The 26,856-nt window shown below is 46.4% G+C and overlaps 1 protein-coding gene across 6 annotated transcripts; it reads right to left on the minus strand.

Annotated features, from left to right (window-relative positions):
- Nucleotides 1–224: 224 nt before the first annotated feature.
- Nucleotides 225–26,582, minus strand: SEPTIN6 (septin 6). 6 transcript variants are annotated; one of them, XM_085570858.1, is made up of 11 exons: nt 26,548–26,582; nt 20,391–20,505; nt 13,257–13,452; nt 11,936–12,122; nt 11,545–11,706; nt 9,096–9,192; nt 8,662–8,830; nt 7,619–7,751; nt 6,868–7,058; nt 4,931–4,974; nt 2,015–2,132 (listed from the first exon to the last, which is right to left on the minus strand). In XM_085570858.1, exons 1-10 carry the CDS (start codon nt 26,572–26,574, stop codon nt 4,971–4,973), a joined length of 1,281 nt encoding a protein of 426 aa, XP_085426984.1. In that variant the 5' UTR covers nt 26,575–26,582; the 3' UTR covers nt 2,015–2,132; nt 4,931–4,970. The 6 variants fall into 6 exon arrangements, with proteins under 6 accessions (XP_021404023.1, XP_031360646.1, XP_085426981.1 ...); XM_085570857.1 differs by lacking the exon at nt 2,015–2,132 and adding an exon at nt 3,059–3,198; XM_021548348.4 differs by lacking the exons at nt 2,015–2,132; nt 4,931–4,974 and adding an exon at nt 225–734.
- Nucleotides 26,583–26,856: the final 274 nt, after the last annotated feature.

Below are 26,856 nucleotides of genomic sequence, written 5' to 3' on the forward strand. Positions count from 1 at the left end.
CCGCGGGCACGGAGCTCCGCCCGGCACCGCCGGGACCCCGCGGGCACGGAGCTCCGCCCGGCACCGCCGGGACCCCGCGGGCACGGAGCTCCGCCCGGCACCGCCGGCTTCCCCGAACTTCAAACGCGGGAGGTGGAGCTAGGAAGGAGAAAGCACCGCTGGACTCACGTCCACCAGCCAACGGGGCTCTTTTAACAGGATGGTCAGACACAGGAGGACACCAGTGAGAACACACAGTTCTTACTTTATTTCTTTGATAAAATTAAATATTTCGTGGCTGCCAACAGAGCAAGTTGCACCATGTTTGTATTTCCTTTGACTCCAAATGCATGGTTTCCAAAACCAATCAAACCACCAGCATATTGAAAATATTCCTTAGGCTTCACACCTTAGGGAAGCCTGTGACATATTATTAAAGACAACATTAGAAAAAACATATGCCCATAACAACGTTTGAAAATGTATTCGCTACATCATTAGTCCCAACATCACATTTCTGTCGTTCTTCAAAATTCCAGGTCATCAGTTCCCCCCACATCGCCCTGTCTTGTCACACAAATTACAAGACACTTCAATTTAAAGTATCATGCAAGTCAGTAAAGGAGCTTCTTTCCAAGACACTAACACTGAAGATTTGTTCCCCCCTCCCCAGACATAAGACCCTTAAACTCTTCTAGAAGTGGCAGTCTTCTCCCTCAGACACAGTGCAGCTGGCGAAGACAGATTAAAAAAAGCTACAGAGAGAGAAAAGGGGAAAAAAGAGAAAAAACAGAAGATTAGCAAAAAAGAGGAAGACATTCAAAAAGCAAGAAAAAGAGATGGCAACATGGAAACAGCTGACAGGAGAGATGGAACCTCCTTGTGGAATCTCAAGTGCTTCAGGGAAATCACACAAGTAAAAACCTTTCTTTCTTTAAGGTCTTTAAAAAGATTTCACATAACTTTAAATAACATTCTAATAAGCAAATGGTCAGGAAGAACAGACAGTGACCTGCAGTATGGTAAAAAATGTCACATTCAATTGTCCTTTTAGCAGATAATCTAGAAATCATTGACAGATTAATATTGACTGGTTTTGAGAGCAGGGAAACATTCAAAAGTAGAGGAGGAAGAAAATATTCAAATTATTTCAACTTGCTAAAAAAATCCCAAACAAACCACAAAGCAATCGAAGAGCACTACGGGAAATGAAATTGTATTTATGGTGAAACAGAATACCTGAGAAAATACATTGCAATCAAGAGTTTGGGCTGCTCTGACTGCTGGGAACGGAGGAACCATGGTTTGACCTGGGGCTGCTGCTGTGAGCAGGCAGAGCACTGCCCAGGTAAAACCTCAGCAGGTAAAACCTCAGCAGCAGCTGGCACTGAACAGCATCACCATCAGGGCTAGGCCTGAGTGTGCTTATCCTTGAAAAGCCCAGCATCTGGGGAGTTTGTGGAGGCTGGCTGGCAGCACACATCTGATCTTTCAGCAGGGGCAGGACGTGTGGATTCACCACACACAGAGCCCTGAGCCCGCCCACACTGCACTGAAGGATTGGGGCCACAACAAGCAAGTCTGAAATGGAAACGAGGATTTACATGCTAGTCTTCAGATAGCATGAATTAGCAAAAGGAAAAAAAAAAGCAAATGCAAAAAGCCAGATGTTGTCATGAAAATGACAACAAATAGAATGAGAAGTGTTTTATCTCTGAACTATGTGATAATTAAACTAAGATGGTGTTGTCATTTTAATGTCATCAATAAATATATTTAAACTGTGTTGTTATTTCTGCAGCAAAAATAACTCACAGAACTTATTTCCATATCCCTTATTTAGCTGGGTGGAATGAGACCAGGAAAAAGAGGAATCCATTAATTGTAGGAAAAAAAAAAGAAGAAGGATTTAAAGTTGTAGCATCCAGAACCTTGTTATGACTAATTTTACATTGTTTAATAAAAGCAATAACCACCAGTACATAGTATAGACAGAATCACAACGAGGATATAGAAGAGAGCAAGGATAACACCCTGGAAAGGTCACAGCTGAATTGCTGTCATGTTTTATTAGACCCTCCGATTTAACAAGTAAAGGTCCATTCCAGGCCATTGTATTCAGGGGTAATTACTCAGTACAGAGCCATGGGTTACTGTAAAAGAAGGGCAAAGAAAACAAAAAACAAAAGAAGTAAATGTTAACCAGAATTCACTGTCCGATGAACTCTTTATTTAAAAACAAAACTCAGCCAGAAATACAGAGAGAAGACACTTGCAGGCAAACCACAGTTGCACTTGGCCAGAGCGAGCTCCTGGCCCAGTGAGCAAAACACCCTCCTTTTTAGTGCAAATCTTGCAATAAAAACAAGGCTTTTGCTGAACAGAAAATATGAGAAGAAACCTGTCAACATCTGTACAGTTCTAAAGAGATGTCAAATAAAAAAAAAATAAAGGTAGTAATTTTTTTTGCATTAAAACCGTAAATTGTTGGAATCACTGAGAAGAAAGTCAATGAAACAGCATAGTCTTTCTTCAGAAACACTGATATGTACAGCAAGGTGACCAGCTTTCCCTGAGATTGGATCCAGGATGTGCATCCAGGTCAGCACACTGAGAGGGAGACCAGGCAAGAAATCCTTCATGACCCCTGCAGCATTCAGAGAACACTTAGTTGCAAACCATGGATCCAAATTTGAGATTTCCTCAAGCCTGGGAAGTAGAGGTTTGGACTCAAGGCCCACGCCTGTGAGGATGTCAAGTTTTGCAAAACGTCCTTGAAAGTTATTTGAGTCACACATGGCAGCAGAGGGGGTAATGAGGGCTTAGGAACAGCAAATTAACATGGGGAGAGGGCAGCCAGTGTCTGGAGAGAGCACATCCCACCCCACGGCAGCACCAGGCTGCACCCACAGCAGGAGCTAAATGCACCCCAAGCAGCTCTGGCAGCACGGAGCAGGGAAAAGCTGAGCAATGGCACAGGGGACCTTGCCCAGGAGCAGTGGGCATCTGCTGCTGCCCAAGGGCTGCAGAGCCTGGCACGAGCCCCTCTGGCCAGCTGGGTCCCTCCCAAGAACAAGGCCAGCAGCCAAGGGCTCTGCCCTGGCCCGAGTGTGAGCGGGAGGGGAGCAGTGGGAAAGGTGAGCGAACAGGCACAACGGCACAGCCGAGGGTGGGCATTCGCCTCTGGGGCCAAGGGAAAGGTTCTACAGGAAACCCGAACTGAAAATGAAAGAAAAAGGCAGGTTAATGGCTTTATGGATTAATGACAAAAAACAAAATAAAAATACAAGTTTTTCTAATGCGCACACACACACACAAAAAAAGAAAATGTTGCTAAGTGTTAATAAGGTTTAATCTGACTACAAAACATGCTTTATGCAGACACACACACACACTCTCAGCAGTGGGATGAACCAAATTTATTTCCCAAAACAATCCTTTCACAGTTTTGCAACCTACAGAACTCATCAACTGTGACTTGTTTGTATCCTTGCAAAACAGTGAAGCCCTGCAACACTTTATGGATCAATATGGAGAGTGTTTTTCTAAATCCTGGAAAAGTACCATATATACATATTTAATTTAGCAATGACAAATGCCCATTGAAAAAGGCACTGTCTGCATTTGCCTAGTGAGAACAAAGAACTTCATTTGATTCAAAGTCCAGCACACAACAGTGTACAGTTATGAGGACTGCCAAAAGCAATCCAAAACCAACAAAAATCAGTAATGTTCACTCTAGCTGCACTTTAGCTATGCCTTCGTACTCAGCACCAGAATGAACACTGTTATTCTTTGAGCTTATTTTTCCACATTTAGAGCCTGATAAGCAGAGAATTGTTCTTTCCATTGTTCTATAGTTACCATTGGCAGCAGAGACATTCAACTGGACAGCTCAAGACAACTGCAAGCACCAGTTCAAGTCAGTGCAAGACCCTTATGAAGCTTTTCTGTTAAGTGGAAGGTCCCATTTAAATTACATTCAAATGACTCTCACTGGCAACATAATGTTTACTTGCTTTTACATTTCCCTTTGTGGAGTTAAGAGGGAAGGAATCCTGGAATCAGCTTCACCCAGTTTAAGGGTAGACCATAATTTAGTTTGGACTGTCCAGGAGAGAATATAAGCATTAGCTTTGTCTGCAGGGAAGGGTGGACTCAAGAATGAGTTTTTAGGGTGTTTTATAGTTTATTTCCAACAGAGTCCCTTCTCTGAGAGGCCTGTGCACCTCAGCCCCTGGGGCACTGTCATGCTTGCCTTGGATAATGAGTATTGCTGCTCTGTCAAGAAGCAAGACATTCCTGTGGGAGGCTTCCTCTTCCTCTCACCAGAGAATAATCAGCAAATTAAAAATGCTCAATTAAACCCACTCAACCTAGCTGTAAGTAGACCACTGTCATTAGCAGTTTAACTAATAACCCTAATGAGGATGACAGAAACTACTCTTGCATCTACCTTCACCTTCGCTGTAACCACAAGTTAACATTACAGCTTGGAGGAGTGGGAGGGAAGGAGGAGAAAGGAAAGACAGCGACATTTTCATGGCTAGCTGGGCTGTATCATCAGCACCACATCTCCATAGCAATTGTTGCCATAGTATCAGGTGGCCTGTGTGATTAAAGAATAGAATTTATTTTTAAGAGAGGTGGAATAAAGAGAACAGAGCCAATGAAGTGCTGGGAGACGTCCAAAGGAGGAGGCTATAACCCTTAATTTTCTGTGTTCCATATCCTGAGTCTCTGAATTAAATTTTGCAGAATCTTTAAAGATAATAACATACTGTTTCTACAACTGCACATGTAAAGAGGGACTGGCAGAGCACATATAGTGGGGGTGAAAGCAGGGGAAGACAGAGGTACTACTTGTAAGCTTCAGGACTTGCACAGGGTCTGATTTTTTAGGAAAGGTAACTGATCCCACTGCGAGGCTCTATGAGTTAATGACGCTTACCAGGACAATGTGCCTCATGCACCATGCAGCCAAACAGCAGCTAACTGTAAAACAGCACACATGTAAGGCCTAATAATGATGATAATGATGTAACAACAACAAAAAAATCAACTGAGTCATGATTAGTGCAAATTACAGAGCTTGGGTTTAAACAAGTCACCTGTGAAAGAAATAGGTTATTGTACTGCCAGCCAGTAGTAAACAAACTACAATTAAGCTCCAGCTTGCAAAATTCATGGATTGTTAAGAAAAAATTATGATCTGAAATCCATCATTAACGACACTCAGAGCAGTTACAGAGCAAGAAAGCAGCACCATTTCTAGCACAGCAATTTTCCCAGAGGCCAAAGAGGTTTCCTATTATCTTCCCAAGCCTTACTGAAGCACTGACCTATCTCTGCCATGGAGTTTTCTGTGCCCTTAACTGATAAGGACAGTACCAAAGCTTTTTCATATCAACATGCTTGGTGTCAAGGAGATATTTTGAGATGAGAACCACTTAAATGACCAAGAGTTTGACTTGGGCCACAGCAACTAATTGCTGACACTCTAGGGCTGTTGCCTCTCTTTTCTGCATTCTTGACCCTGACTGATCTCAAGGCTGAAGTCTGCAGTCCTGAGTAAGCTGATGTCTAAGGGCTCTAAGCATGAAAGAACTCAGTTGGGTATTCCTCACACAGTCCAGGCTGGAGAGAGAAGTCTGTTCCCAGTCAGTCTCAGACTCCTCAGTATGAAAAGATATTAAAACCCCCTGAAGGTAATTCAAATGAACAAATCAAATCAGGCAGTGGAAAAAGGAATGGGCGAGTGAGGAAAGTGCAGCACTAATTGCTCATCACAAAAGAATGTTCATCTTGAAGCAGCTTCAGCTTTAAACTACAAGACTAAACCAGGATCTCATTCTTGTAATTGGGTCTTTCCTCCTCTGTCTCACTTGATCCCAAGCTTAACTGTCACAGGCTTTTTCCCTGACAAACAGTGCTGTCAGCACTTTGGGCATCCCCCATACAGTCCAATTTAACAGCACTTCTTCATGAACTAAAAACTGCAGAGTGCAGGCAAGGATTGCCCAGGGCTGTGCAGAGGGGGATTATGGCAGCGGTACAAAACCAGATCTCTGTTTGTCTGCACACCTGCAAAGGTGGCACAGTGCTCCTTTTGGGAAATGTAGCACAGTGAGAAGGAAGGGAACTGCTCAGTGCTGGGACAGCTGGGAGGTCTGTTTCACTGTCCAGAGCTGGTTGCTCTGGAGCAGAGCTTCAGGAGCCTAGCACAGGCACTGCAGACAGCCCAGGTGCCAGACCCTGACGAGGGGCTAGATCCTGTCACACCAGCCCCTGGCACTGGGAACCTCTGCTACAGCCATGCAGTATCTCCCACTGTTTCTGTGGAGGGCAAAAAGCTGATTTAGGACAGGAGAAGAGTACTAGTGCTAACAAGGTGCTATGACCTATCCTCTCATTTTGCAGTCTTTCATTCTGCAGATTCCAGAATTCAAGATTGTTAGTCTCCCACAATAATTTCCACAATTTTCTCAAGCTAAAATGTAAGAACCTGAGCTAAAATACACTCCTCTCTGAGGGTAATGAGACATCCCTGCTACCCACACCCTGGCCTTGGCAGCTAGTATGGTTCCACTTCTTTACAAGCACTGAGAGACCAAGGGAGGAGCAGGGAATCTTGGAGAATAAAGACAAGTTCATCATCTCCCATGCTGTCAGAAAGCAAAGAGGAAGGTTAGTACTGCTTCCTGCTCTTCAGGATGACAGCAAATGTTACATGCTTCCAGATACTGTTCTGCCTTACTAGGGTTTAAATCTGGCTGCAAACCTTTTCCTGATAAGGACTGGCTATGTTGGAGGGAGATATGAACACCCAGAAAAATAGTAAAGGAGAACCATTACCAAAAAGCAAATACCTCTGGATCAGCAACTTACTTTTTCCTTTCCTTATCCCTTTTAAGAGTTTGCGATCCTCCAGCTTGCTGAGCCTGTGACTGAAGCAATTCAGCTGCTGTCTTCCTTTGTTTAAATGCATTTACTTCATCATCCAGAGACTTCTTCTTATCCTCTAGTTTCTTCTTTTCATCCTGATGCAATTTCTTCAAGCGATCAAACTTTTCATGCAGCTAACAGGAAAGGAGAGAGGTGAGCAGGACATGGCACTACCAGACAAAGGGGAGGAACAGCCTCCTTCCACAACAACTTACAGGCAGTGTTGTAGTAATGCATCATTGTGCAGACTAAGAACAGAGGATTGGGAGAGCATAAATGCAAAAAAAAAACCCCAAAAAACCCCCATCTTCAGGGGTCTCCACCTTATTCCTCTTTAAAGGTCAGTAAATGTATGGATTTTTCACAATGCTAAGAAAGTTGCATGGGTGTATTTTTTGTAAAACAAGTTCATCTCAAGGGCTGTTTCTCTCCTTGACTTTTACACACTGCACCTCTTCATCGGAATTAAGACTCTGGCCCTTTCCTGGTGCAATAAGCTGTACAGAACAAGCACTGTGATCCAGTTTTGTCGTACAGACTGAACACCTTAACATCTCCATCCAAGTTAAACCTTAGAATTCCTGGTAAAAAAGTCCTAAATCACACTCTGCAGAAAGTGCTTTGGCAACAGCTACCTACTTGGGAGTGAATCCATCACTGACAACCATTAAGACACAAGTACTGCAGTCTTTACCTCTTTTTCAGCCTCCTTCAACTCAGCTTCTTTTTCCTTGACCCTCTGGACAAACATCTGTCTCATTGCCTCTTCCTTTTTCTGCAGCTCTCCCAGAAACTCGTTTCTTTTGGCTTCGTAGGTTTCTTGTAAGCTGAAAAGGAAGTGGTAAGACTTGGGACAAACTGCTTACCCTGACCCTCTGAAATCAGACCCTCACCATGACTGTGCTTTGCACACAACACATTTGCTACTCGCTCATCCACATGTGCCCAAGGTCTTCTTTATCCAATGATTTTTGGCACTTCTCTGTATGTTGAATGTTGGGCAATTCAAAGAGATCAGCTGGCAACAAACACTAGTTCAAAGGAGCATTGCTGTTGATGTCTTAAGATTTCAGCCCTTATGTTTTTTAAATCTTGTACTGCATTAGTGCATAATTCTAAACTCCATATAAAGCGTTAGTTAACTGTATTCACATTTTGGTCAGGCAAAACAATCCCTCAGGGCCTGAGATCCAAGGACAACCTACAGCCTCTCACTCCAAAACATATAAACAACAGTGAATTGGGGAGAAGCAAACTGGGGGTTTATGACTTCATTACCTGATGCCATAATTGGAGGATTAACACTTGATATGCAAATAGACCAAACTTTTATCTGTCTGAAAAACTCGTGACCATTGTCCATTTTGGGTGTAGCCCCTTGAGGAGGCTTTGTCTGTCCTTTAAAGTACCTGGAGGCCCTTCACTAAATACATACCCTTTTACTGTTGTCTGGCCTCTCTTTCTAGGTAAGCTCAAAATAGGCATCACTGTCTCTCTGCAGCACAGACATTTCTACTCCCATACTTGCAGATTCACAGTCAGTCCTGCAGACCCTCCCTGTATTTTCACCTTCTCCCAGTCAGATCCTTGCTGGAGTCTGGATTTATCTGACCTGGCAGTTTTTCTTGCTGCATTGGTTTTTTCCGTGCTCCCCCAAGGACACACACACATGCAGAGGCACACAGCACATCCAGCAATGCTTTTCTCAAGCCCTCCTGTCTCTTCCAGGGATCTCACCTGAAGGGTTTGCTGTCTGGATCAGTATCCTTGAAACCCATCTCTTCCAGTTTACATCGCCTGTAGAGCTCATAGTGGCGTGTGTGGGTCTGCTCACGAAGGTCTTCCATGTTCACGCGGATCAGCATCTCCCGCAGCTTCACGAAGTCACAGTGAGCTTCGTTCTCCACTGGAGGAAAACAAGGTAAGGAGGAAAATGGGGACAGAAACTAAGATCTCTTCCCACATTCCTCAATTGTCTACTCTTCCACCGGGTTTAACAGCCCTTCCAAGCAGAGAAAACTGGCACTATAGGCCTGACACAAGGATTTAACAAAGGATAATTCCCCATGGATAATCAAGTCCAGCAGACCCTTTCTCCTTTTATGAAAGCCCACTGCCTCCTTGCACAAGTGTCACCATTCATGCCATGAAAACCCCAGGGCCCAACTCACCCTGCACTGTGCCCCAAGGGTACTGACGAGCTTTCATCATTTTGTTTCCTATTTTCAGCTCCTCCGTACTCCCGATCACTGCAAATGGCAAGTGGGCCTGGAACACATTTAATGATATCCACGTTAGTCCCTCTCAGAGCTGGCTGAGCTGCCAGCACACAGGGATGAGCACAGCCACTGAGCAAGACAGTCATTATGCACACACTAATCTCAGGGAGTCTAGTCACCGGCCACTAGTCCAAGACACAGGGTAGCAGGGTGGGTCCTTTTTGGCAACCTTGTTAGTGCTATCACTCTATATCCTCTACCTGGCTGATTCTCCCAGCCACAGAGTCTCAGGTGAGATGAGCCAGTGCAAGACTGGCATCAGAGTGACAGCTGGAACAGAGTGCTGCGGCTCGGACTGCGGTGCTGTCCCAGGGCTTGCCGTGCCTGAGGAGAACATCTGCACAAGCACAGAAGCAGTAAGAGGTCTTGGAGACTTCTTGATTTTATCCCCCCACCACTCCTTCAGCTCATGCTGGAGCACAAGGCACTCTGCCCTATCAGACCATGAGATGGAAGTCCATCCTTCACCCCCAGAGTAACAGCTCCTTCCTTCCTGCTTGCTTCTGCCCTGGTGAGGAAGGGCTGAACATGTCCCCAGCCACCTGTGTCTGATGTGACCCAAGGTCACACTCTTCAAGTTGAGATGTGCACGCCATATTACACAAAGGCTGACTAAGAACAAGAGGGATTTGCTTTCCAAAAACAAAGAAATAGTCACTTCTTAGTAAAGATGATCTCTCTGCAGAAGGCAAAAAGAGACTTGCCCAGTGCAAGCTCAGCAAAATTGGAACTGAACCCCCCCCACAACATTTATCTAGGCTCTGAAGATCTCACCTTACAGTCTGCTCATTTCCAAAACTCAGGCAGCCAAACAAACCCCCCCAGACACTGCCATCCATTTTGCTCCATTTTTCTCTGAGTGAGATTTCTCCTCACCTCCCTTGCTCCTGGGAACTATACTACATTCTGCCAAGCTGCAAGGAAGTCAAGTGCAAAGTTTCAGCACTTTGAGTTCCCAGCTCCTTGCACCAACCCTTTCTGCTGAGTTTTGTGAAGTGATATTTGTTAGGCAAAGCTTTCAAAGTGCACCAAATTCTGGACAATTGAAAGGGCCTCAGGAAGCCAACTACATGGAAGATCAGTGACCCTGGATTGCTCTCAGGAGCAGGTAGTGAATTCCACAGGTTATCCAAAAACTTGGACAAGTTCATGACAGCTGGTACAAGCAAAAGATTTCAGATATGATGTTTTTGCTTTTAGAGTGTGGCTCATACAGTCAAACTGCAAACAAGGCAAAACTGCCAGCAAGCACTCACAGAGATGGACTCTTCCCCCTGTATTCCTCAGCCCCCTGATCTCACATGGGACACACACAGATGAAGAGTAATCTTTGTCTTATGTTTCTAATAATATCAGTATTTGGATACAAGTATTCCAGACCTGCAAAACTGCTTTGGTCAAATTCTGACCTGCTTAGAAACCTGGAAATCCTATAGAGGATGTAAGAATTGATTTGTCTGTGCAGCAACTGACACAACCCACAACATCTGCAACCCAAGACAGCAGTTCCCTCCCAGGAGACAAGTAAATAAATGGCTGAAAGCAAAGACAAGCAGAGGTTCACTTCCACCCTCAGAAGGGCTAACACATAACTGCTCTGACCAGGAAACCATCACTGACAGCTCCTACGTCAGGACAAACTTCATGTTTCTTTCAGGCCTCTCCAAAACACTCTGCAACTATTAATACTAAATCAAGAGGTGGCACAAATGCACACCAGCTAGATCTCTACTACACCCACAGCTGTAAAGCAATCAATTTCCCCTACTAGATTTCCTGGGAAAAGCCTTCTGGAAAATGGGATCATGGTCAGGATGTGCTGCCAGAAAGGCAAGGGACAGTTTGTTTCATCCTCAAGGAGCCACAGACTGGTGGTAAGGCCAGAGCCAGACTGGGAACCTGCAGGCACCTCGAGGCATCTCTGGCCCAAGTTGTGTACTGTTTTTCACACCTTGCTGGTTAAGCTGTGTAATTCCTTGCCACTGGAAGTCTACTGGTGGGAGACCATCAGGTGATGTATAGGACAGGAATAATGACAAACCCTTGAGCTGAAAAGGGTTTAAACACTGATTTCTCATATGTCCCTCAACAGATATGCACGAGGACAAGGAGGGTATTAAAAGTCTGTTTTCTGACTAGAAAAGCCCACCAGAGAGGCAGCAGCCTACCACAAAGCTCTCCTAGCCTAGGATGACACTACAAGGATTACATTCTTGTGAAATCCTCTTTTTAAGAAACAACATGAAAGGGAAAGTAGATTTAAGAAACATCCCAATATGGGCCACCAACCCCTACACTGACAGTGCTGCTCTGGGAGAGGAGCAAGAACTGAGTCACTCACATTCATTGTCCCATTTATCTCCGCCACTGATTCATCATCTGTCGGGAACTGGTAGATCTGCACCCCATTACTGACCAGTTCACTTGTGATTTTAATTTTAAACTTGGTCAGCTCACTCTTGGAAATGGCATCAGATTTGGCAATGATAGGAATGATGTTCACCTAGAAAAAAACAGAGGTATGAAGAAATCAACTTCGCTCCTGGGAGTTTCTCAAAGTCTGCATTACAACCTCCAAAAACTTGTAAGTGCTCAATAAATCCATAGAATTATGTGCCAACTCAGTCATTTTCACCAGAAGGGCTATTCAAGCTGGGGAGGTCCTCTGGAAAAGCAGCAGCCTTTCCACAATGCAAACACTAATCTGCCCAGTAAGAGTTAGTTGTGCCAACCTTGCTGTCGAGCTTCTTCATCGTTACCAAGTCCAGGGATTTCAGGGAATGGCCGGTCGGGGCAATGAAGTACAAGCAAGCGTGGATCCGGGTGTCATGGTAGTTGTGCAAGACTCTTCTTATCTTCAGTTCTTCTTGCAAGTAGGCTTCAAACTGAGCATCAATGAACTCAACAATGGGTTTATAGCTTTGGTGAAAGGAAAAAAAAAAAGCTATACAACTCACAGTCAGAGAGCTAAACAAATAGGACAATGCCCCTTGGCTTAATTGTAAGAAACAAGCTATTGATAGATTTCATTTTCCACTTTCTAAGACCAATTTTCCCTACGTTCCTTGCTCCCCACCTGTAAGAAATTTTAAAGTTGCACTGCTGACAAGGAGACATGGCCCTACATCAGACTCTAGCAGCCTGTTTGTCAAAACACAGCACTGGGATTTAGCAGATGCACCATCCTCTCCAGGGAAAGAAGACTCTCATATTTTCAAATGCAAAGATGAGACCTTCTAAAGCAAGGCTAATGGAGACTCATTTGCAGCAGTTTGTAACCCTTGCTTGCACCCAGGGAGTGAATGGCTTGCTGCTCTCACAGCCCTGAGTGCTGCTGGTGAAGCTTCATTCAGTACCACCTCTGCCCAGTGCTCTGAGGCAGGAAATTCCTGCAATTCCCTTGCAAGGCCTTCTGAAATACAGAGCCTGCAGAGCCATAATGTAAAGGACATCCATGCATCTTAAACAAACTTAAAAAAAATATCTAGCAGACACACAAAAAAGCAATCCCATCAGCAATGTGTCTGCAGAGATACACCTTGGAGACTGTCTGGTAGAACTGCACATCCCTTAACCAACACACTCCAGGCACTCTGGGATGTGAGCTGCCAGAGACACTGCCACAAGGTATCTCACTGCCCATTTATTGTGCTTCCTTTGGCTCTTCCCATGGAAGAGCCCTGCCAAAAGTGGATTTTAAGCCAAGCAGAGACTACACCACACTAGTGGTTTGGTCAACAGCTTGAGGTCAGCACAAACCAAAACAAGCCCAGATGCCCTGGAGCATTTCAGTCTCCCCACCAGATGAATTTGGGCAGAAGCTTGCCAGCAGGACAGAAATTGCTCTGACAGCATGAGAAAAGCTGCTTTACAGCTGAAGCAGTGCTGACACTCCAGAGCCTTTGTCTTCTCTTCTACATGTCCCATCCCAAAGAGGTGACAAGGACAACTCCTAAGAAGCAAGCAGGAAAACTGCAGTGCAATCAGGCCCAACTAAGGTACAAGGACAATGAAAAGCCAGGTCACAGTATAGCCTCTCTCCCCCACACTCACCTGTCCTCTTTGTTGATCTGATCCCCAAAGCCCACTGTGCTTACAATAGTCAGCTTGAGGTTGACATTGCTCTCCTGCAGGTCATACGTACTGGATTTCAGCTGGACCCCAGGCTGTGAGTGAGATGCTGGGTCACCTTCAAACTTGGTGTTGAAAAGGGTGTCCATGAGGGTGGACTTACCAAGACCGGTTTCCCCTGTTGGAGAAAAAGAGTTGAAACGTTCTGTTGAATATTAATATGGGTTGGCCTCTGAGCTTCCAAACATTAACAGGGGTGAAATTGTAGCAGATGAAAGCAGATCTCATGCTCCCAAGGGAGCGTCTGGTAAACAGAAAGCCATGAACAATGGGAGGTCTGTGTTCTGGGCAAATTACATTTCACAGTCTAATGGCCATTAATGTCATTAGAAAATAGAGATGAAAAGCAAGAGGTGAAAAGGCGAAGGGGAAAGCATCGTTTAGATCCTGCTTAAACCCACAACTACACTACAGAAGATGCTATTTTCATTAAAAAACAGGAGAGGAAATGGGGCTCACTGCCATTTCCAAGAAAAGCTGCTCCAGATCAATGTCTCTAATAAGCAGCCACAGAAATAGCTTCCTTCCTTGCAGAAACCCTGAGAGCTGGTTCGGGTCCCTCAGCAGGTTGTGCAGTTGGTTTCTCACAATGAGAATCAGCCTTCCACACTGGGAGGGGGCATTTTCTGTAATATCTGGTTTCGTACCTTAGGGGCTACACAAGCTGTAAAATATTGCAAAATCTTCTTCCAAAAGTTCTGCTAGTATTGTCAGTATTCTGCTAGTATTCTATCAGTATTGAACTGCTATTTGGATTTCATTTACCAACAGGCAACTATTCCCTTGTCTGGAAGGAAGAGACAAATCCCAGAGACCAGTCTTGAATTTGGTTTAGATACATCCCAGGAAGAATAAAACAAATCCCTCTGTGCACACATTCCACAGGGCAGCCTCCCTTAGCAGGCTCTGACAACAGAGCCAGCTCTCAGAGCTCACAGGACCTGACTTCCTACGCAGTCTGGTCTGCTGCCTTGTGAGGGCTGCTGTGTTTTGGGGAAGCAGCAATTTCTGAGCTGCCCAGCTGACTTTTGGAGAAACTTCAGGAACAGCTGAACCCCACCCTCTGTGAAGGCTGCTCCTCCAGCCTGCTGTGGGACCACAGGGAGACTGTCTGGCTGCAAGAGCATTCCTCTCCTTCCCCCAGCCCTCAGCTCCCAACCAAAACAACTTCACCATTTTCCCACTTTGCTCAGAATAAAAGAGCTTCTTATTTTTGTAGGTTTAGAGCTCTGTATCAGATCCAAACTTGCATGAAATGCCCAATTCAAGAAGGGGAAACTCCTCCCCATCCTCCCCCGTCCAAATGTCCAAATCTCCAAGCTTCACTCCTGCAAGCAGGCAAATTCTTCTTCTGGCCTCAGAAGGGATTTTCCTCACTCAGGACTGAAGTACATGGCAGAGCAAGGCAAACACAGAATCATAAAACCACAGAATGGTTTGGGCTGGAAGGAACATTGTCTAGTTCCAAACCCCAAATCCTCTGCTCTGGGAACTGAGCAGTCCCTGATTGCCAGGATGACATATCCAGTGTCTTTCCAGAGGCAGCAAGATCCATTAACATTTCAAAGTCAATGTACACCTTGAGCTGCAGAGCTGCCTGGGAGCCAGCTGAGAGCTTGTGCTCCATCACCAACCAACACCAACTACAGCCAAAACAGTCACCAGTGCAGTCGTTCTTTGCACCCATCTGGTTTTCAATCCAAAGGGGAGAAGGAGTCACACCAGGAGCTGGTGTGGCTGCAGTCCCTTGTGCTACCTCAGTGCATCAGCTGTACCTACAACAGCACTGGCCAGAGCAAGGGAGGGGGACCCAGCAAAGCACAAGGTTAACTCTCACTGGAAGCATAAGCTGGTCCAACAAGCCCTTCACTGACTTGGAATCTCATTGCCTGGACTTGTTAGGGACCATTGGCCTCCAAAACTGAGCAGGTGCACAAATCAGAGCAGAGCATTGCCATGGTTTGGATAGGGATTTTGAGAGTTAACAGCCAACAGCCTGTATGACCTCCCAGGCTGTTCTCAGGGATTCCAGGAAAACAGCAGTGTAAAAACAGACAAAAATCTAAACAGCCCAAGAAGGGTGCAGCATTTCCAAAGCCCCTGCCAAGGGATGGGTGGGACAGAGCAGTGAGCTGGCTGCTTGCCTGTGAATGCCAGGAATCCTCATGGGAACATCTCAGGATAGGGGAGTCCCTCAGCCCTGCAGTGCAGGAGCATCACCCACACACAGTCCTGCAAAGCCTCCTCCTGTGACACTGCCCCACAGCCTGGCAGCCCCTGGAGCAGCTCCAAGGCTACAGGACAGGGTGACAGGGGAGCAGCAGCAGTGACAGGGCAGGGAGCTGCTCCCTGCAGTGGATACAGAAGGTCATCTGTAAACAACACTAGCTTCTGGGCAGACAGCACCCTGTAAGTCACCTCTCATTTCTGCCTCTCTCCTCTTGGGTGAAAGATGTTCATATGAGGCCAAGACTATTGTTTAAGCACATCCTGAACCTGTTAATCATTGCTTACTTTAAATCTATACCAAGTGTTTTTTCCAGCAGGACTGACTTTAACTGTCAGGAGGCTAGGAGAAGTGTTTAAGACATGCAGATTATTTTTTACACTCCACTTCATGCCAGCTACACAGGGCCAGCAAAGGCAACTTTGAACTCGGTGAGTTTTTCCTTTTGGATGGGGAAGATCAGAACTGTGGCATTTTTCCACAGGTGGGAGTTGCCCATCCGAACACCTTCATGGTTAAAATATCCAGGCACTAACATGGCATCTCATGGGAAGTCTGCACTCCCAAATTTACATTGAGCCAGCAGATACCCCTGTCCCTGCACTGTATAACCCCACTGACTTGACACAGAATTAAAGCCTGCTAGGGAAAGCAGAGTAGAGAGGAAAGACTGTCTCAGCTGAAAGAATGTTAACACTGACAGAGTGACATGAAATGGTAAAAGACTAAAAACACTAATAAAGTGTTCTGCTGTATTAAATATGAGCAGAGATAGGGAGCAGTGCTATTTTGAAGGCCAAAACAACAGAAGGAAGAATTTCTGAATCTTCTGAGAGTTTCTGCCTCACACAGAGGCAACTTCTTGCTGGCTGAAAGATGTGAATGGTGCCAACTGCTTCTTGTAAGGACAGGAGTCCAGATGGAACAGATGGTCTGATAAAAAGGACAAGTGGTCTGTGCTTGTTGCAGCCAATGGCACTGGAATCTTCCCCAAAAAACAGAAATTATGAACAGGGATTACAACAGGCAGAATTACTTTGAAAAAAAGCAGCAGTGTACACAAATTGAGTGAGAGGCATCCCTGGCAGGGAGATTATTTCCTGATGTCAGGCTTATGGACACATGTGATTTGATCTCCAAAACCATACTTAGGGATTATGCAACTCGACAGCAGTCTGCTGTCCCAAAACAGGGCTGACAAAGCTCTCTGGGGAGGACAGGGCAGAGACAGTGACCTTTACTGGAAGAGTTCTGCACCAGGAAAATGAAAATTTTTCCAGCAATGGAAAAGCTTGAGTGCTGTACCTATCATCATGGGATGGATTTTTGCTGTTAAGTCTGATGATATTCAAGGACATTTGAAAAAAAAAATGGCCAGGGCCACCACTGCAGGTTCTGGACATGCAGCAGCCCTACATGAGTGCTCAGAAAGCACCATCCACTCTTAATGCCCAAGAGCCAGGCTGTGCTGGGCTCCCCACACAGCCTCTCTCATTGTGTGACATGTTCCCTGCTCCAACTGCACCTGCACATGGGATCTTCACTGCTCTGTGAAACTTCACCACATCTCACAGTGATGGAACACTGGTGGCACCACTTGCAAACCTACAGCTGGGACAAGCTCCTAACTTCCCAAACCAGACAGGCATCTTCGTGCTGAATGAACTGTCATTCTGGCTTCTTTTCACAGAAATTTTAGCATCCTAAGCAGCTGCAGCAGTGAGCTGAATTATACACCACAAAAGCTGTACCTCCTCCTTTTGTGCCTGGAAATTTAATTTGCTTTTCCCTAGCATGTGCTGAGCAAAACAGGCAACTGCTCACTGCCTCCCTTTCCCACAACACTCAGGATTTAAGAGGCCCCAGTCACATCATCATCAATCGACTCTGTGGGAGGACAGAGGAGTCCTTGGAGCATTTCCCTGTTCAAAGGCAGGGAGCAGCTTTCACAAGAGCTTCCTTTCACGAGAGAGCAGCACCTGCCCTTCACAAGATTAACAACCATGGCTCCAGATATCAAATAATTCGATTTTAAAGAAAATGTATATGCATGCACAGCCTTTTCATGTGCAGAAATGAGCCAATCCAATGTAGCAGGATCGTGGAGACAAGCCCCGAGGCAGCTCAGACTGATAAGGCCATCTCTCAAGGAGAGAGGGGAAGATAGCTTGTTTCATCTGACAGGCATGCAGACACCACACAATTCAGCACAGCCAGGCAAAGGCTGGGCTGCAGGGGCAAGGAGAGCAGCAAGGGCTCACAAAATACACTGAAACATCACCTCAGAGGAGCACCCAGCTCCTGGCATCCACCCCAGGGCACCAGCAGTGCAGGGCAGGAGAAGGCTGAGGAGACAGATGGCTTTTTGATTAGAGCAACTGTTCTTCCTCAGCTGGTTGCACCAGTGACCACAGAAACAACCACTGGGCAACTTCCAGGCTGTACAGCTCATCACCCCAGAGAGCTGCCTGCTGCAGAGCACCAGGAATCCTGTGCACATCCCTCCCTCCCCCAGGCTAGAGCTCCTACACAGCACAGGCTCACTCCTCTGGAGTGACAGCCCTCAAAATGCCTTGGTACACTCCCGGGGGAGAGAGAAGCATTTCTGCCACAAAACAGCCTTTCTCATTGCACTGAATAGGCCAGTTAGAACAAACTCCCTGCAAATCCTGGGAGAGAGGAAGGGGCAAAATCCTGCTTAAATTGGGATACTAGTTTAATGCAACTACAATCTACCCCAGCAAAAACTGAGAAAGTTTACATCAAAAACCAGCAGCCTGTTGTTCATCTTTTCCCCCTATCTCACTGAGAAATACAGTCAGCACAGAAAGTCTCAGCCATTAAACACTTCTCCAGCCTTTGCACTGAACTAAGAGGCAACTAAAAATTTATCATGTAAGGTTTAGGAAGAAAATGGTTGTGCTGAGAAATAAAAGATCAGAGAAACCATCTGCAACCCCTAACATCTAATGAGAGGTTTTCTCATTCATTTTAGCTTTGGCTCTAGTCTCACAGGGGAGACAGCTTTCAGCATAAGAGCTAAAAACTGCTCCACTCTGGACATGCTGCTGAGAGTCATTTCTGAAGCTTTCTTTGGCTTCTCCAGCAAGAGCTGCAGGAATTGGTGGCTCAGATCCAGTATGACACAGAGTAGAAGTATCACTGGATTTTTCCTCCAACAGATGCCACACACTGCTGAAAAATGGGGGGAAAGAAGTCTCCTTTCTGTCATGCTTTGTGGGCTGTCTATGGGATCCTCATCCAATCTTCACTTGCTTCCTTGTTCTTTCAACTTTTCATCCCAAACTGCTGTACAAATGAAATCCAACAGAATAAATGACAGATGAACACTAGGAGTTTTTGTTTTCTTTCTCCAGGATGTTTAAGTGTGGGGACAAGATTTGCAAATCTTTTTCTAATTAAGCTTATTTTTCTATATGGAGTTTCTTTATTTCAAGATTGTGTTATTACTATTCATAAAAAACTGACATTAGTAACTAATGTACATTGATCTTGGTGAGTCCTTGTTATGCACTTCAACAAATGATTAATGCATTCCACTTCTGCTCTGCAAAGAAGAAAGCACAGGCATTCCACTCCTTTTCACACATCAAAGTGAAGATATAACTACAGGAGGCACCCACTGTTACACCTAGAACTTGTAAAAAAACCACTGCAACCCAGTAAGTGGAAAAGGAAACACTTTTAGACTTCAGTCGTGGGGACAGGAGTTTCCTTAGGTCATATCACATTCATGTACTGAAGAAATCACCTAGAGACTCAGCCTGACAGTGACCTCCACTTGTCAGCAAAGTTTATCATCTCACAGGAACGTAAGATGTGGTTGTAAGGAAAATTGTCTTCTCAGCTCCATTTAACAGGGCTCAGCTCTCTTCTCCTTGCTCTACTACTCTCGTTTCAGAGTTAACCCTGTTCTGGGCAAACACCAGGTCCATAGCTGCATCTCCCATGGGAGGGGACAGAAAACCTCTGCATGGATGCAGGGCTGACCAGCAGCTGAGTCCCCAGGAGGTGTCCACAGCTGCTGCTCTCCCCCCTGCCACACCAGGCACTGCTGGGACCAGCTGCAGACAGGGCTCAGTCCGAGCAGCCACGGCCCCACAACCTCCTGCTCCCCAGGGCAGGGCACCGGCAGCAGCAAGCCCATCAATTATTAATTCTCTATTTTTAATTTCCTCATTAACCTTCCTAAACTATGGTACCAAAGCCATACAGGTTTTATTTCTGTTACCTAAGAGAAGGGATTGTTTGGGATCTTAGCCCTGTGAGATGGGCTGCAGGGACAGACACCAAGTCCTGCTAGAGTGCCAGGCCCCAGCTGTGATCCACACCACATGGCAACTTGGATAATTGTCAGAAGAGTTAAGGCTTGGCCAGACACTATCTTAATTCAAGTATGCACAGAAGGGAGGAGAAAAAATAGCTTTTAGTGATTTAAGAGAAGCATGATTATTATTTTGTTAAAATAATTATAATAATAATTCAATACTTAACCAAACAAGACCTCATAATGAAGTACTCTGGCATGAGTACCTATTTTCTTTTAAAAAGGTCAAATTCAAGCATATAAGGAAAAGAAAGATCATAATAACAGCCTGTGATTTTAGGCATTTTATTTCACTGCTTGGTAAAAAGCCATACTGCAGAACCCCAGTGGGGATTTCCCAGAGCACCAGAAAATCTCGTTACTGAAAATAGAACAGTTGGGGAAATTGAAATCAAAGCTACCTTGTTAGTGCTGTAAGCTATGAGCTACATCCAGCTGAAAACTTTTCAGCAAGAGAACTTCCCAAAATGGAAATACTCACCCACACACAGGATGTTGAAACAAAACCCATGATTAACAGATTTATTAACCAGCTGGTCAGGCAAACTATCAAATCCGACGTGCCCGGAAAGCGGGACGGTACGACAGCCTTCACCCTGAAATACAAGGAAATAGCTGTGTCACTTTCAAGCAAAATACTGTTCTTTATAAACCCTTACAACCTCCCAAGTGGAATCAACTGCGCAGTCCAAGCAGAGATTTGCACAGATCTATCAATCATGTCAGCATGCTTCACTCTTCTCTAAAACAATTCCAGAAGGCACAAATAGAACATTTCATTTGTCAAACATTTGAAAGTAGCCCTGACAGAATAACACTAAAATGTGTAAAGCATGTACACAAACACAGCTGCTGAAATGAAGAGATGAAAAACACTTGTTCCTTCAAAAAAATACGCAGAAACTCAAGTCTCACCTAATACTGAAAACAAAAAGAATCCTCTGTGTAAAGCAAGGTATTAATGATACCTCCTCCTACAAACCTATTACCATTCACTTTACCTGACTTGGAACTCACATGTAATTCCCATTCACAGCTGCAATTATAGAATTAGCTAGAAACAGTAAAGAAAACTGTACCTACAGGAAAACAAAGCAACAAAGTGTCCAGAACTGAGCTGCTCATAATCCCACAGGCCTGAAGGAGCCTGCAAAGAGGGTTTGGGAGTGGAGGTACTCAAACTTCCTACTGAGGGGGCAAGAGCTGCTCCTGCCCAGCCAGCAAAGGACTTCTCAAGAAGCTGCTCCTCACCCTGCTCTCTCCTGTGCTCAACACCAATCTGGGTTCCCCAGCCAAGTAGAGCACGTGGTGCTCCATGCCCAGAACAGCCACAAGCTTTGGGAGGGGGTCAGAAATTTTTACCCGGCCAGTCTGTGCCAAGGCACCCTGGGTCCCAACCCTGCCCAGCTGACAGTAAAACACAACACACAGAAGCTCAGCCTCAGAAATGGCACCAGGCAAAATGAAGAGCCAGTGCTGCACCCCTGTATTGGTGTGCACTGGAGAGTTGCCCTCCTGCAGCCCTAAAAAGGTATTTCCCTCTCTAAAGAAAAGGCTTTTCTTAAAAATGTATATTAGTGTGAAAATCAGAAAATTCCCTCTAGCCTTCCATCAGTTTGCAAAAAATACTACAGCCAAAAGGCAGTAGTTTATAGGGTGCGATTTTGAATTTATTTTCACAATCATGCTTTCACATATCTTGAAAGCCTGTTTATAGGGACAGGAATACTGGTTTTCCCTCTTCTGCTAATGGCACTGGTATTTTAGGCTGGGAAAACATCCCCGAGGAGTACATTTACTACAGTAGCCTGTCTGTATGTTTTCTTGTCCTGTTACTGTTTTGCTGTTGTGGGTTTGGATTGGTTTTTTCAGATATGTGGCTCCAAATACACTTTGATCATTAACCATATTTACCAGTCTGTGATGTGTAAATATGTTTCTCCTTGGCCATATTTTGTGTATTAGTCTGACTCTTCTTGACAAGATGTTCACCAAATATGGTGCTTCATTAATTCCTGAGCACCTTCCCTCCTAATGACATGTTTATGAGGAAGGCACTCAGGCTCCCCAGCAGATTCTGGTTTTGCCTACTGACAATGCAGCTGTGAGGCCCAGTAATGCAGAACCAGCTAAAACAGAAGAAAGTGAGAGTGTCAGACACGCAGATTTTGTGACAACACACTCAAACCCTCCTAAACTGCATCCACCAAAACCCCAGTCCTGCAGAATCTCATGGCAGTGTTGGATCTGCAGCCACAGCCCCAGGTCCTGGTGAAGAACAGAGTGGGGGGACAGAGCCCACGAAGGTGCAAGAGAAAATGACCCAAGGCACCTCCTGGGGAAGGAGAAATATCAACTGTATTTTAATACTCGGCCCCAAAACCACACCACTGGAAGACTGCTTGAACACTACTCTCCCCAGGAAGCGTGGGCAGGAGTGTGGGCTCTCATTAAGAACAAATCATCCCCTCATCCCTAAATATAAGTGTGATCCAGATGGAACAAAATAAATGGTAGAAGTTAAGCCGCTCTCAGCTAAGAGGAGGCATTTGCCATCACACAGAATTCAGCCTGCAAGTCATTTCCTGTAGGTTCTTTTTCTAGTCACCTGTGGTTTTACAATACAGTTAAAACCATGCTTCACATCTGGTACAGGCCAGGAAACAACTACTGCAAAATGGGATTTCCAGTCACAGCAGCTAAGTCTCCTTGTTAAGTACACAGCCATAAGGTATATTGTGCTACTCTGCCTAAAAATCTACAGCCTCCTTGGCCAAGGCATCAAGAGACTGGATGCAGTGGAAAAAACAAATAGAAAGAAGTAACATTTTAAGATCAGCCTGGTTTTGACACTTATCAGAAAGTTGACAGCAATTACCAAACCAGGGGAGAGAAAATAAACACTTTCTGTCTGATCCACCAAGAAACAGTGCAAGTCACCAGTCTTCAAGCACCAAGTGGTGTCTCTGTACCAGAGCACTGCTATATATAAACAGCACCACCATAAACAACATATGAACACACTGATTAGTCATCCTGGGTGTATATTAAATGTAGGTTTGTATCCCCTTGTTCAGCACTGGAGGAGAATATGTTAAGCTTCTAAGCTTTTTGCTGATAAGGTGTTCAAGGCTGTCTTCCATCATTCATCTTCCAAACCAAATCAAATTTAAAACATATAATGAGATACCAACAAGGTAAGCAAAGTTTAACTACTGCATGCATGAAGGCTTTTTCCAGGAGCATCAGTGAGTGCTGGATGGCTGACAGTCCTTTGTGCTCTCTATTTTAAGGTTACATCTTCTTGGAACGAAGACAAAGATGGAATCTCTGGAAAGCCAGTGTGAACACTGGCACCACACCAAGACACCAGATGCCTTTTTTTTTTCCCCACATACACAGAGTGCCCCCTGCCTAGACAAAATGGGCTGTTGTCGCTTGGGAGGAAGTAAAGAGTGTTTGTCACAAACAAGATTAAAAGAACAAAAAGAGCAACACACTCCCTTGCTGTATTATCAGGCAGGGTTATTGCAGAGTGAAAGAAAGGAGAATGAGGACCAGACACTTGGAGAAGCTATCTTACTTCTTCCTTTCTTAGAAGGATTTATACAGCCTTTTGTAAAGACATCTCCATGTCACAGAAGCCACCACCACCTACTCTAATTCTTACAGAAAACTATCCAAATCATATGGAAAATACCAAGATGTTTTAATGAATGGCCCCAAGCCTGAAAGCACCATCCATTACCTATTAGTTTACATAAAAGGGGCAAGATTTAGTCTTCAGGTATTTGAATCACTCCAGGGTCCCTGGGATGAAAATACGATTAGAGGACAATCTTGCTGAATGCACATCTGTGCCCTGATCTACTTAGCAGGTACAGCACTGTCACCTCCTGTCCCCAGAGCCCTGAGAGGTCGCTGCCTCTTTGTGGAGCTAAAGCAGAGCACATGCAATGGTGCTGCTCATTGCAAATGTCAACGCTGCACATTCGGGACTATGCCTGTGGCCATGATGAGAAAGGATTCCGTGGCAAAGGCAAAGCCTCCACTTGGTGATATTCAGGCAGAGCACAGTAAAGAAAATAAAGAATGTTACAGCTCTGAACCCAAAGGACCCAGTGTCCAAATGAGGCCCACACAACACAAAACTGCTCTCAGAGGCTGCAGACAATACTGCAAACAATCTAGTTGAGTGTTTCTGTCCAGGACCTCACAACTGACACTCAGTATTTCTGACCACATTTCTCACCTCTTTCCACTTCAAACCCTGAGGCCTTGGAGACTCCCTTAGAAGGATCTCCAAACTGCCACAACAAACACAGGAGCACCATCCTGCAATGAAACCAAAGAAAGCAACGCTCACAGAGCTCCACCACCAGAGCTCACAGCAGCCACCTCCTGCCCCTCTGCTGCCCTTAATGCTGAAACCTGGGGGCTCAACCCCCAAACCTGAGACAACTCTTGCACGAGAAGTCAAATGGCAAAGCAAGGCAGAACCTGAACTGAAGTTTCCACACCATAGTTTTTCACATCGTCTTTAAGCCAGAACAACATCAGATCCCTTCTCGTGACCTTGGAGTTATGGTATTCACTTCCCCAGACTGCATTTGGTTCTGATTAAACAGCAAATTAGAGCAACACTTGTACCAATTATTTCTCATTTGTACAAGTATGCTGTTCTCCTATATAATGAAAGAATTATCCAGCAGACAGTATAAACAGCCTCCACAAGATAAATGTAAATCAGGAATGTAAAGTCTAGATAAAGACTTTGTATTATTTTTTCTTGCTCAGCTGATAAAAGATCATCAAGAATGTAAAAGAAAAACACCAGAAACGTGGGAGGGAAATAGTTTTGAATCAAGCCCCATGAAAAGCAAGAAGTGTCTCACCAAAGGTCCTGACCATCAACCACCCTCTCCAGACGCACTGCAACACTCGGCCATTCAACATTCACAAAGAGCCAAGTGCTTCCGAAATCTCAAATTCTGACAGCTCTTAAGATTACACTTCTTTATGCCCCTGATAAAAGGCTGCAGAAATGCCAAGCAGTTTGGATACATTCCCAGGAGAAGTCAGCAGTTAGAAGATACACATCACTATCAGCAGTCACAATAATGTTTCTGACCTCTGCTGGATACGGACAGCTGGACAGTGCCTGGCAAGACGTCCCTGCACCCATCCTCCCGGCTGGCAGAGGACAGGAGAAGGGGCCCAGCTTGGTGGTGACAAGGCCACCCTGCCCACCTGGGGATAAGGGGGATTCACCAACTATCCCTGCAGAAAGTGTGGGCTTGATGAAGGGTTCTCTGGGACGATGGCACGTTGTAACCCCAGCTCCTCCCCAAACCCAGCCCCAGCTCTCACACCTTTAACCCTGTTGGCACACACAGAGTCCTCTGCACCACCAGGACATTACAGCTGACTGCTCCACGAACCAGACATGACCAGATGCCCAAGACCTTGACTGACAAGTTACCTGCTTGTAAAAGGACATTTTCAATTTGCAGCACACTAATTTCAAGTCTGTCTCACAGCCAGCTTTCCCTTTTGCCTCCGAAGTGAAGCTGTGCAGTATCATAAATTCATTCCAGGCCACAAATAGATGTCTCAAACTCCTGTACATTATCTTAGGAAAGCATAACACTCAATTTCTTTAAAAGACAGCGGAGTAAATGAGTCACTTCACATATTTTGGCAGTCACATACAAGGCAATGGGTATGTCCAGGAGGAAATAACATCACAAACTGGCAAGGAATGGCTACATCTACTCGTTCAGCAAGATTGGGTCCATGCTAAAACATACTGCTTTGAAGACGAAACTGGAAAGTATTTACCTCAAGTGTTACTTCTGTATTAACACATGGACATGAAAGTTGGAAGCCCATCAAACCACAGACAAAACCCTTCCACATGCAAACGCGATATACAGATGCTCCTTAGCATTTCTCTGACAAAGGCAGAGGTGGCTCAACTCCCTCTGCTCCTCTTCTGGATAATTCCCGCAGGCACACAGGGATCTTGTGCTGCGCTAGGCAGGCGGGAGAGCCCGGCAGTGGCCGCTGGCAGTACCGGGACCCTCGGGACAAAGCGCAGCGGGGACACGGTGCCGCTGCCCGGCTGCCACAGCTCCTCCGCGGCACACGGTGCCAGACCGGAGACCTTCCTTCCGCATCACGCACCACCGAGCTCTGAGGGCTTCTCCGGGAGGAGAGCAGCATCCCCGGAGAGCCAGGGATGCCGCTGCCTGCCCCGGCCCGCCGAGGGGCCCCCACACCGGGTGAGGGATGCACGGCCCGGCCTCCCGGGCGCGGCGGCTCCGGCCCGGGGGCAGCGGCGGGGCAGGACCTGCGGCCCCCGCGGTGCGGGCAGCCCAAGGTCGCCGGGCCGGGCCGCAGCGGGGGGACCCCAACACCCTCTCCCCCGGGTAACCCCAGCCCCCAAAGCCCGGCCCTCCGGGAGCCGCCGCCGCCGCTCCGAACCGCGTCTCGCAACCCGCGGGAGGCCCCAGGCCGGTGTCCTCGCAGCCCGCCCGGCGCCCCCTGATCCGGCCACGCCGCCCCGGCCATGCCCGGCTCTCCCGCCCGGCGCTGCCCGGTCCGGGCCCCCCTCCCGGCGCCGCGCCCGCCCGCACCTGCCGCGCCACCTCGGCCGCCGCCATCGCTGCGCGCCCGCCGCACGTTCCGCCCCGGCCTGCGGGCGGCGCCGGGCGCGCCCACCGCGGCCCCGCGCGGGGGGGCCCCGCCGCGCCCCGGCCCGCCCCGCCCGCGCGCCCCGCCCCGCCCCGCCCCGCCCCGCCGCCTCCCGGCCCTGCTCGGCCCCGCCGGCCCCGCCGGCCCCGCCGCCGCCGCGTTCTGTGAGGAGCGCGGCGCCGGTGCCTCCCCGCAGCAGCCCGCGATGGTGCAGCCCGGGCTGCGGGCGGGGCGGGCGCGGAGCTCCGGCC

The sequence above is a fragment of the Lonchura striata genome, chromosome 4A (assembly GCF_050655825.1).
Source record: "Lonchura striata isolate lonStrDom1 chromosome 4A, ASM5065582v1, whole genome shotgun sequence".
NCBI classification, from domain to species: Eukaryota; Metazoa; Chordata; class Aves; order Passeriformes; family Estrildidae; genus Lonchura; species Lonchura striata.

Coding starts and splice junctions, on each gene's coding strand:
- SEPTIN6 (XM_085570855.1), bottom strand. CDS start 26,574: ATGGCGGCGGCCGAGGTGGCGCGGCAG. Junction 11,707..11,935: donor TGAAGAAGCTCGACAGCAAG/GTTGGCACAACT, acceptor GTTTTTTTCTAG/GTGAACATCATTCCTATCAT. Junction 7,059..7,618: donor TGAAGGAGGCTGAAAAAGAG/GTAAAGACTGCA, acceptor CTTTCCTGTTAG/CTGCATGAAAAGTTTGATCG.